At 44.3% G+C, this 11,135-nt stretch overlaps 1 protein-coding gene across 2 annotated transcripts; it reads right to left on the reverse strand.

Moving 5' to 3' along the window:
• Positions 1-4,977: 4,977 nt before the first annotated feature.
• On the reverse strand, positions 4,978-11,127 carry LOC139401380 (E3 ubiquitin/ISG15 ligase TRIM25-like). Of its 2 annotated transcripts, none has more exons than XM_071145676.1 (7): positions 10,802-11,127; positions 9,091-10,050; positions 8,722-8,857; positions 8,408-8,503; positions 6,589-6,748; positions 6,387-6,458; positions 4,978-6,081 (listed from the first exon to the last, which is right to left on the reverse strand). In XM_071145676.1, the coding sequence occupies exons 1-2, from the start codon at positions 11,070-11,072 to the stop codon at positions 9,431-9,433; spliced, it is 891 nt and encodes a 296-aa protein (XP_071001777.1). In that variant the 5' UTR covers positions 11,073-11,127; the 3' UTR covers positions 4,978-6,081; positions 6,387-6,458; positions 6,589-6,748; positions 8,408-8,503; positions 8,722-8,857; positions 9,091-9,430. The 2 variants fall into 2 exon arrangements, with proteins under 2 accessions (XP_071001777.1, XP_071001778.1); XM_071145677.1 differs by having other exon boundaries at positions 10,802-11,122.
• Between the last annotated feature and the right edge of the window lie 8 nt (positions 11,128-11,135).

The raw sequence follows: 11,135 nt of genomic DNA on the forward strand, positions 1-11,135 counted from the left end.
GTTATTAAAGAGAGGTCTGCTCTCCTTTGTGCAGGAATGAGGTGAGTCCTTATCAAACTTGCCTCCTCCTGCTCTTCCGAATCAACTCCGCCCCCATCCTTCAGGGCCCAGAAGAGATCCCTCCCCTAGGCGTTGCAGCGCTGTCAGGCCGGGACCTTAGATGGTGTTGGTGATACTTTGTCTGGGTCGAGGCTCTATTTTGTCCATACCACCTCAGGGCTTCCGTAGCTATCAAGGCCACTGTCTGATGGGTGGTCTCCATGCGTTTCCCTACCAACAAGTTGTCAGAGGACCACAGTGCGTCCTTCAGACACGTGAGGGTGAGCCAGAGCTTGGTGGAATCGGCCTTCAGGCCACCCGTTACAGCAGGAGCTGAGGTGTTGTGTCCTGAGCTGAGGCGTGGTGTCCCTGAGCTGAGGCGTGGTGTCCTGAGCTGAGGCGTGGTGTCCTGAGCTGAGGCGTGGTGTCCTGAGCTGAGGCGTGGTGTCCTCCCCTGCTGGCAGACACGAGGAGATCAGGGGGCTTCTTTCCACAGGTCTCTGGTTTATTTCATTGCAGTTACTCTTCTCTTCCTTATAGTTTCTTAATGTTTGGTATCTGTTTTGATATTTACATTTACATTAGTGGTACATATAGAGAGGAGACTGGGACAGGCCTTTCTCCAGTATTAACACTAAAGCTCACCACACCTCCTCCTCTTCCTCCTCCTAACTCACGGTGGAGGTATATGACTAGAATAACCTCATCAGGCCTTTCTCCAGTATTACCACTAAAGCTCACCACATCTCCTCTTCCTCATCTTTGTCCAACCTCTTCATCCTCTTCTTTTGTTTCCTCCTCTCGACTCATTTATTTAACTAGGCAAGTCAGTTAAGAACTAATTCTTATTTACAATGACAGCCTACCGACCGGGCAAAACCCGGACGACACTGGGCCAATTGTGCGCCGCAGTATGGGACTCCTAATCACGGCCGGTTGTGATACAGCCTGGAATCAAACCAGGGTTTGGAGTGACGCTTCTAGCCTTAGACCGCTGCGCTACTCGGGAGCCCAACAATACCCAATCACTTACCTACCAATTTAAATCAACCTTTTAAGTATAATTCCTCTTGTATTCCCTGAACATCCAAACATAGAAGTGGATAATAGCTTTCAGACAGGCTGTGGCCTGCAAAACTGTGCTTTCAGACAGGCTGTGTCCTGCAAAACTGTGCTTTCAGACAGACAGGCTGTGGCCTGCAAAACTGTGCTTTTATCTGCGAGATATTGAATCTCAATCGTCTTACTAATAACTTTTAGAATTCTAATTGAATGGAGAAGCAGCCTACATCCTCTTGATTTTTATCATCTTAGTTGTATCTCGTGTGAAGTTTCAGACGCATGTGATTGTAACAGACATCCAAGATGTCAGTGGATTGACCGAATGAAGACAGACTTTGTTTTACTGTACCAGTGCTTGTGAATAAAAAAAATCTTTCTTGAGGAACTATTTCTTCACAATTTTTTTACAGAAGGATGTTCAGAGAACAACCAGCCCATTGTTGGACCAGGCTTTATTCTCACTTTCTACTGGTTCTCTTATGTAGGTGTAGCAGACTGTCTCAGAGGAGAGTACCACGTTGCAGGTGTAGCAGACTGTCTCAGTGGAGAGTACCACGTTGCAGGTGTAGCAGACTGTCTGAGAGGAGAGTACCACGTTGCAGGTGTAGCAGACTGTCTCAGAGGAGAGTACCACGTTGCAGGTGTAGCAGACTGTCTCAGAGGAGAGTACCACGTTGCAGGTGTAGCAGACTGTCTGAGAGGAGAGTACCACGTTGCAGGTGTAGCAGACTGTCTCAGAGGAGAGTACCACGTTGCAGGTACACAGTGGCGTGCTAAAGTATTCACCCCCTTGGCATTTCTCCTATTTTGTTGCCTTACAACCTGGATGATCAGTGGAAACAGGAGGCACTTGAGCTTAATTTCGAGTCTCATAGCAAAGGGTCTGAATACTTCTGTTTTTTATACACTGATCAAAAAATAAAGGGAACACTTAAACAACACAATGTAACTCCAAGTCAATCACACTTCTGTGAAATCAAACTGTCCACTTAGGAAGCAACACTGATTGACAATACATTTCACATGCTGTTGTGCAAATGGAATAGACAACAGGTGGAAATTATAGGCAATTAGCAAGACACCCCCAATAAAGGAGTGGTTCTGCAGGTGGTGACCACAGATCACTTCTCAGTTCCTATGCTTCCTGGCTGATGTTTTGGTCACTTTTGAATGCTGGCGGTGCTTTCACTCTAGTGGTAGCATGAGACGGAGTCTACAACCCACACAAGTGGCTCAGGTAGGTTTCCTCTAGAGCAGCGATGTTTTGGGGCAGTTGCTGGGCAACACGGACTTTCAACTCCCTCCAAAGATTTTCTATGGTGTTGAGATCTGGAGACTGGGCAACGAAGCCACTCCTTCGTTGTCCGGGCGGTGTATTTGGGATCATTGTCATGCTGACAGACCCAGCCACGTTTCATCTTCAATGCCCTTGCTGATGGAAGGAGGTTTTCACTCAAAATCTCACGATACATGGCCCCATTCATTCTTTCCTTTACACGGATCAGTTGTCCTGGTCCCTTTGCAGAAAAACAGCCCCAAAGCATGTTTCCACCCCCATGCTTCACAGTAGTTATGGTGTTCTTTGGATGCAACTCAGCATTCTTTGTCCTCCAAACACTACGAGTTGAGTTTTTACCAAAAAGTTATATTTTGGGTTTCATCTGACCATTTGACATTCTCCCAATCTTCTTCTGGATCATCCAAATGCTCTCTAGCAGACTTCAGACGGGCCTGGACATGTACTGGCTTAAGCAGGGGGACACGTCTGGCACTGCAGGATTTGAGTCCCTGGCGGCGTAGTGTGTTACTGATGGTAGGCTTTGTTACTTTGGTCCCAGCTCTCTGCAGGTCATTCACTTGGTCCCCCCGTGTGGTTCTGAGATTTTTGCTCACCGTTCTTGTGATCATTTTGACCCCACGGGGTGAGATCTTGCGTGGAGCCCCAGATCGAGGGAGATTATCAGTGGTCTTGTATGTCTTCCATATACTAATAATTGCTCCCACAGTTGATTTCTTCAAACCAAGCTGCTTACCTATTGCAGATTGTCTTCCCAGCCTGGTGTAGGTCTACAATTTTGTTTCTGGTGTCCTTTGACAGCTCTTTGGTCTTGGCCATAGTGGAGTTTGGAGTGTGACTATTTGAGGTTGTGGACAGGTGTCTTATATACTGATAACAAGTTCAAACAGGTGCCATTAATACAGGTAACGAGTGGAGGACAGAGGAGCCTCTTAAAGAAGAAGTTACAGGTCTGTGAGAGCCAGAAATCTTGCTTGTTTGTAGGTGACCAAATACTTATTTTCCACCATAATTTGCAAATAAATAATTAAAAATCCTACAATGTGATTTTCTGGATTTTTTTTCTCATTTTGTCTGTCATAGTTGAAGTCTACCAATGATGAAAATTACAGACCTCTCATCTTTTTAAGTGGGAGAACTTGCACAATTGGTGGCTGACTAAATACTTTTTTGCCCCACTGTACATACAAAACCATGCTCTTTCCATGACAGACTGACCAGGTGAATCCAGGTGAAAGCTAACCCTAACCCTTATTGATGTCTCTTGTTAAATCCACTTCGATCGGTGTAGATGAAGGGGAGGAGACCGGGTTAAAGAGGAAGGGGAGTAGACTGGGTTAAAGATGCAGGGGAGGAGACCGGTTAAAGATGAAGGGGAGGAGACCGGGTTAAAGAGGAAGGGGAGGAGACCGGGTTAAAGAGGAAGGGGAGGAGACCGGGTTAAAGAGGAAGGGGAGGAGACCGGGTTAAAGAGGAAGGGGAGGAGACCGGGTTAAAGAGGAAGGGGAGGAGACCGGGTTAAAGAGGAAGGGGAGGAGACCGGGTTAAAGAGGAAGGGGAGGAGACCGGGTTAAAGAGGAAGGGGAGGAGACCGGGTTAAAGAGGAAGGGGAGGAGACCGGGTTAAAGAGGAAGGGGAGGAGACCGGGTTAAAGAGGAAGGGGAGGAGACCGGGTTAAAGAGGAAGGGGAGGAGACCGGGTTAAAGAGGAAGGGGAGGAGACCGGGTTAAAGAGGAAGGGGAGGAGACCGGGTTAAAGAGGAAGGGGAGGAGACCGGGTTAAAGAGGAAGGGGAGGAGACCGGGTTAAAGAGGAAGGGGAGGAGACCGGGTTAAAGAGGAAGGGGAGGAGACCGGGTTAAAGAGGAAGGGGAGGAGACGCTTTCAACACCTTGTAGAGTCAACATGGGGCCAGCATCCCTGTGGAACGCTTTCAACACCTTGTAGAGTCCAGGAATAATAATGACTGGTTATGCCCTGCTATTGTTTTAATTTGGATTTTATTTTTGTACCCAAATATACTTTATTTGAGTCTGTTCTGAGGGCAAAAGGGGGTGCAACTCAATATTAGGAAGGTGTTCCTAATGTTTTGTACACTCAGTTTACAGGCCTAAATAGTGATAAAGCAGGATCATTTGCATCTGTTAAATCTACCCTTCAGAATGACTTCGATAGCAACAGTTCGATAACAACTATTTAGTTTTGAAGTGGAGACCTTTCGACAATCATTCTCACGATAGCTCATTGGTACCAACAGTCAGTGACAACTATCATAGCTATTTTTCCAGTAGGATGTGCTGCCAAGCCTATTGTTTTCTTTCTTCTGATCGTGGATATGACATCGATGATCTGACATTGTTTTAAAGGAACAGACAAACCTTGCAATGCAAGTTGAACAAAATTTGGTTATCATGACGACATAATATTGTGGTTTGAAATTTCACCCTCGAAACAAGTTAAGACCTTTTTTTTTTCTCCAAATCCAATGTATTTCCCCGTTATGCTCTGGGCGCAATTAGCAGATCAACCCATAAATAACATTAAAATACATCATTTGTTATTCTAAAATGCATTAAAAAAATATTCTTAAAACAGTGATTTTATTAAATTAGGTGGATAAAATAAGACAACTTTAATCTTTAATATTGTTTATATTTCCATTACCAATCCTGAAAATGTGCTGTGAAAAAGAAAAACAAGTGATAATAACCCAGTACAACCTTCTTTCCTAAATACATTTGGTCTGTTTCTCACCTCACTTGATACAAGCCGTGCAAAGTTATGCCAAGGAGACCTAGAGTGATTGTTGCTTCAACTCAGTGGAAGCGATTATACTGGGTTTCTCAGTGTAGCAGTGCTGCTCTAGGATCAGTTTAGTCTTTTTCTGATCATAATGAATAAGAAGGGGGGGGGGCATCTGATTCTAGATCAGCGTATCTACTCAGACGTTTTGTGAACATAGGCCCAGGATGAAATGGTCAGCGCCGTGTTTACTACTTGACCCTACGGCTATTTATTTAAATGCAAAATGTAAAATACAAAATGTATTTTCCTTCGTCAAACAGTAACAATTAAATTTTGTTTGACAGATCATTTATTTTAAAAGATCAAATTAAATTCATTCTAGGATTGGGAAAAAAAACAAGTTTGATGCTGGGTTTTCGCATCTCATTATGGGAGGTGAAACATTTTGGTATCCAGAACACAGTCTTATTGGTCAGTCAGTTTCGAGGAATCGTTGAAGGAATTTCTAACGAGGAGAAACAACCCTGTTGAAATCAGACGTTCCTCGTCAAACCATTCAACACCTCTTTTCAGAATCGAGTTTGTGTGCGGCTGGCGGCGGGCGACATAAGGGTGGTTATCATTGGATGGCTCTGGGCAGTAGAATAGGTCATAGGTCATGCCCTGAGGGGGCTTGGTGGAGCAGAGCGGAGGGGGAATGGGGACAGACATTGGAACCCTACTAAATGCCACCCTATCCCCTATATAAAGGGTTCTACATAGGGAACAGGGTGTCGTTTGAGACAGAAATCGGGTTGGTGTCACGTCACATGAAGTCCTCGTAGTCTTGTGCGTAACCTCCATCGAACTCTCCGTAGTCCGATAGGTCATCCTTCATCTTGGACTTCATCCCTCCGGCAGCAACCACACCTTTCTTTTTCTTCTTCCCTTTATTCAGCTGCTGTTGGAAATAAAGACGGATTCGTTTTGTCTTATGACAGTCATTCATTTTATCATCATGTCCATTAGGGCACGCCTCAGTCTGTTTTCTTCCGTTTGATGCCTAATGAACATGACCCGGACTGAATACCGGTCTAAGTAGACCATGGATACTGGTGATAAATGTCTCTGTATGTAACCATTTTAAAAGCTTGCTTTTGGTTTATTTGTAAATAAAGCATGTCAGTTTTGTCACAGATTTTTTTTTTTTAAACTTTTTTTTTTGTCTGTCATTTTGAAAAAGAACATAATAAAAAACCCACTAACCTTTTCCTGTTTCTGTTTTTCACTTAGTAAGACTGTGGGAGTTGCTGACTTTCTTCAAGTCCTCTACCTCCACTGTAACATAAGAGATGCACAGTTAAAACAGTATTTCATATAATACAGGAACAGCCTCATTGACCGTTGAGATGCATGACCAATAACATCGGTTACTTTTCAAACGGTATATTATTAAATCAATACTTACATGAGAGACGGAGGTCTCGAAACAAGGACTCTAGGAAGCCGGAATAGTGTATTGAAGTCTCAAAAGGTGATTTCTTGTCTTTTAACAACTTTTCAAACTCTGAACTCATCTTTAGAAGACGGGCTTATGGCATCAATTCCTTTTACGTTGTTGACGACACCTGATTTGAGAAGGAAAGAATGATTTGAGCACCAATGATATGAAGCTTTCCACAGGCAACTGGTGTTGACAATGTCTAAAACTCTTGATACTTAAACCAGACATTTTACAATATAAATCACAGATTCTCTGTAAAGCTTTCTATGAATCTGTAACACAGTGCCTTGCGAAAGTATTCGGCCCCCTTGAACTTTGCGACCTTTTGCCACATTTTGGGCTTCAAACATAAAGATATAAAACTGTATTTTTTTGTGAAGAATCAACAACAAGTGGGACACAATCATGAAGTGGAACGACATTTATTGGATATTTCAAACTTTTTTAACAAATCAAAAACTGAAAAATTGGGCGTGCAAAATTATTCAGCCCCTTTACTTTCAGTGCAGCAAACTCTCTCCAGAAGTTCAGTGAGGATCTCTGAATGATCCAATGTTGACCTAAATGACTAATGATGATAAATACAACCCACCTGTGTGTAATCAAGTCTCCATATAAATGCACCTGCACTGTGATAGTCTCAGAGGTCCGTTAAAAGCGCAAGAGAGCATGTGTCTCACTTGTTGTTGATTCTTCACAAAAAAATACAGTTTTATATCTTTATGTTTGAAGCCTGAAATGTGGCAAAAGGTCGCAAAGTTCAAGGGGGCCGAATACTTTCGCAAGGCACTGTATGTGTAGACTGTCAGCCTTAAATATTTGTCATTCAACATACTTTTGGTAATGTAGTGTATGTGGACACCTGCTTGTCGAACATCTCATTCTAAAATCATGGGCATTTAATATGCAGTTGGTCCCCCCTTTGCTGCTATAACAGCCTCCACATTGACTGTACCGTAATACCCTGTATATAACCTCCACATTGACTCTGTACCGTAATACCCTGTATATAGCCCTGCTGTTGTAATTTACTGCTGCGCTTTAATTATTTGTTATTGTTATCTCATACTCTTTTTGTAGGTACTTTCTTAAAACTGCATTGTTGGTTAAGGACTTGTAAACATTTCACTGTAAGGTCTACTACACCTGTTGTATTCAGCATTTCTCTGTGAGGTCTACTACACCTGTTGTATTCAGCATTTCACTGTGAGGTCTACTACACCTGTTGTATTCAGCATTTCTCTGTGAGGTCTACTACACCTGTTGTATTCAGCATTTCACTGTAAGGTCTACTACACCTGTTGTATTCAGCATTTCACTGTGAGGTCTACTACACCTGTTGTATTCAGCATTTCACTGTAAGGTCTACTACACCTGTTGTATTCAGCATTTCACTGTAAGGTCTACTACACCTGTTGTATTCAGCATTTCACTGTAAGATCTACTACACCTGTTGTATTCAGCATTTCACTGTAAGGTCTACTACACCTGTTGTATTCAGCATTACACTGTAAGATCTACTACACCTGTTGTATTCAGCATTACACTGTAAGGTCTACTACACCTGTTGTATTCAGCATTACACTGTAAGATCTACTACACCTGTTGTATTCAGCATTTCACTGTAAGGTCTACTACACCTGTTGTATTCAGCATTTCACTGTAAGGTGAACTGTAACATTTGATTTAGAGGGATACAGGGTGTGTACATTATTAGGCTTTTGCGTCAGGTCAGACCTAAAAAAAAAAATACCTGGTCCAACTGAGGTCCTGTCCTTCTTACCTGGAATCTCTGTTTCTTCTCTGTCATCTCAGTCACTCTGCTGATTAAAGACTGTTCCGCTCCCTGCATCTTCTTCATCTCCTGTTTCAGGTTCCCCTGCAAGACAAAAACACAGTGCCGTCATCCTGCCGTCAATAGAAAACATGCTTTAGCTCTCTGGAACACGTATTTATACTATAACGCGTGTGATATGTTTATTCACCACTAACGATCCTTAGACAACATTAATACTATGGCTCATACAACTGGGATGTGATCAGGTATTTTGTGGTGTGTTGGTATGTGTGTTTGGTAAACACTCCTCTGTTTCTCACCCTCAGCTCCCTCTCGGCCTCTCTGATGCTGACGCAAGCGTGGTCCCGGTGCGACCCGATCACGGTACACACGGTACAGACACACACACTACACTGACGGCAGTAGATTCGGTTCATCTCCTGGTGTTCCGGGCACCTGATGACAATGTAAGTTATACTTCAGCTTGCTGCCAGTTGTTTAATGATTTGTCATATAATAAATTAAATAAAACAATCGTCAACTTTAAATGAAATGTTGAAACACAAAGTATTTACAGGAATTCAAGACTTTACTGCAAATACCGTCCAAAGTTGTTAGGAATTTCACTTTGTGCAGCTCAGAAAAGGAAATTCAATTGAGATTCTCCCCAAATAAGAGTGAAACTTTACCTCCAGGGTGAGGTGTCCTCCACAGGGGGTACCAGGGTGTGGCTCTGGAAGACAGGGGACTCCAGGTGAGGCCGGAGGTGGTCGGAGCACATGGAGGCTCCACACACCAGGCAGGTCTTCAACGCAGGGAGAGAGCCCTGGCTGGGGCAATAGTGGCAGTGTAGGAAGGTCTCCCTAGAGGTTTGACGAGCCAGGCTGGGGGACAGGTTGGTACGTCCAGGGGACAGGTTGTTGGTAGCACGGGTAGGAGAGGTGGAGGTGCCGATTGGACCAGATCTGTTGGAGATCTCTGGAAGAGGCTCCCGCTCAGCTTCAACAGGCTTCTCCTTCGTAGGGGTGACTAAACGTAAATGGTTGTTATGGTCGTTTCAGCAGGATTCTTGGCGGGTGTGTACGGATCTCTTGCAGGGGGTAGAGGTGGGTCCAGCTCAACGATGGTGCTTCTTCTTGGCGATGTGTTGGTCATGTGACCTGCTGCTGCTTCAGGTGATTTTCTAGGGTCATTCAGTGGTTCTCTTGTAAGAGGTTCTGTTGCAGCAGGGGGTTCGTCCAGCTCAATGGGTGGGTCTCTCCTAGGGGACCTAGACCTATCACGTGTCAGGTCCGGACCTCTGACGGCGACGGACGCAGTACTAGGCGGTTTGGTTGCTAAGGAGAATGGTGCTGCTGGCACCTCCTCCTCACTGGACAACTCGACGTCAGACAACGTGTTCTGATTGGCTGAAGAGGAGGAAGAGGAAGTGGCGGGTCTCTTACGGTCACCAGACCTTCCCCTGGAGTGGGAGGAAGAGGAGCTGCCAGTGGCTTGTCTCTTGTTGTCGTGAAGATGGCCTCCTGGGACAGGAGAACTGGCTGGTCTCTTCCCTAACAGACGCTTGGATTGAGAGATGGAGGCTCTCTTCCCAAGGGTCCAGCCCGCCGAATTGATCTCAATGACATCCTCTTCATTGGCTCTGCCTTCTATACCCAACACAACATACATAACACAAATAAATTAGTAGTGATTAAGCCTACTTAGGTTACATCAAAAGGACACAAACCTAGCTAAATCAAATTGTATTTGTCACAGCACAGAATACAACAGGTGTAGACTTTAAGCGAAATGCTTGCTTTACAAGCCCTTCCCAATGATGCAGAGTTACAAAATGATGGGAAATACCATAAATATCATATTATTTTAAGATAGAATAAGGTCGATTTTAAGGCAAGTCAATGGACTTCAGTAGACTTTGACCTGTGTCGTTGCTCGTGTGCGTCAGTCAATATAGCGTAATATTGTTGTTAATGTTTCTATCATAGCCAAGTCATCACCACCATATTAAAACAATGTGTTAACGATGTGTTATTGTTTTAAACTGTAGGCCTAGTACCATTACACAGGTACATCTTCCCCAGCAGTAGCCTAACTTTGGAAATGTTCGTTCCCATGACTAGTCAGCGAACCTGGGGTGTATTTATTACGTCTTGGAACGGGAAACCGTTTACCGTTTATGAACCAAACAGAGCAAACGGAATGAAGCGTGGAGGGACCTATCAGAATTGGTCCAATATTAAATTCTCGTTTTCGTTGCAAAAGGTTTTCCGTTTGAAATAAACGGTTTGTGTTACAAAACGTTTTGTAACAGAATCGGCGTAATGAATAAACCCCTGTATCGTTGTCCCCAGCCTAATTGCGCATGGGCAGAAGTGTCTGGTGAATTCGGGAAGTTACCTGTGGCTGAGCTGGTGCGTGTATGTGCAGGCGCTTCATGTCGCCACGGACTTGCGGTAGTGTCTCTCTTGAACCCCACCGGTAATGTCTTGTACTCCTCCTTGCACTCGGGGCAGTAGTATGGACCGGTGGGCGAACCACTCCATAACTCCTGTATACAGCAGTAGCAGAAAATATGTTTGCATCTCAGCGCAGTCGGATTCCGACATATACCGTGGCACAAAGGACACACCGAGGGCTCGCAGTCCGGGGTCGGCAACGACTGACCCATTTTGCCCAGTAAAAAACTATATTTGTTACGTTTTTTTGTCAACAACACGACAGGCTCGAACTC

Source organism: Oncorhynchus clarkii, unplaced genomic scaffold (genome assembly GCF_045791955.1).
Source record: "Oncorhynchus clarkii lewisi isolate Uvic-CL-2024 unplaced genomic scaffold, UVic_Ocla_1.0 unplaced_contig_13060_pilon_pilon, whole genome shotgun sequence".
Taxonomy (NCBI): Eukaryota; Metazoa; Chordata; class Actinopteri; order Salmoniformes; family Salmonidae; genus Oncorhynchus; species Oncorhynchus clarkii.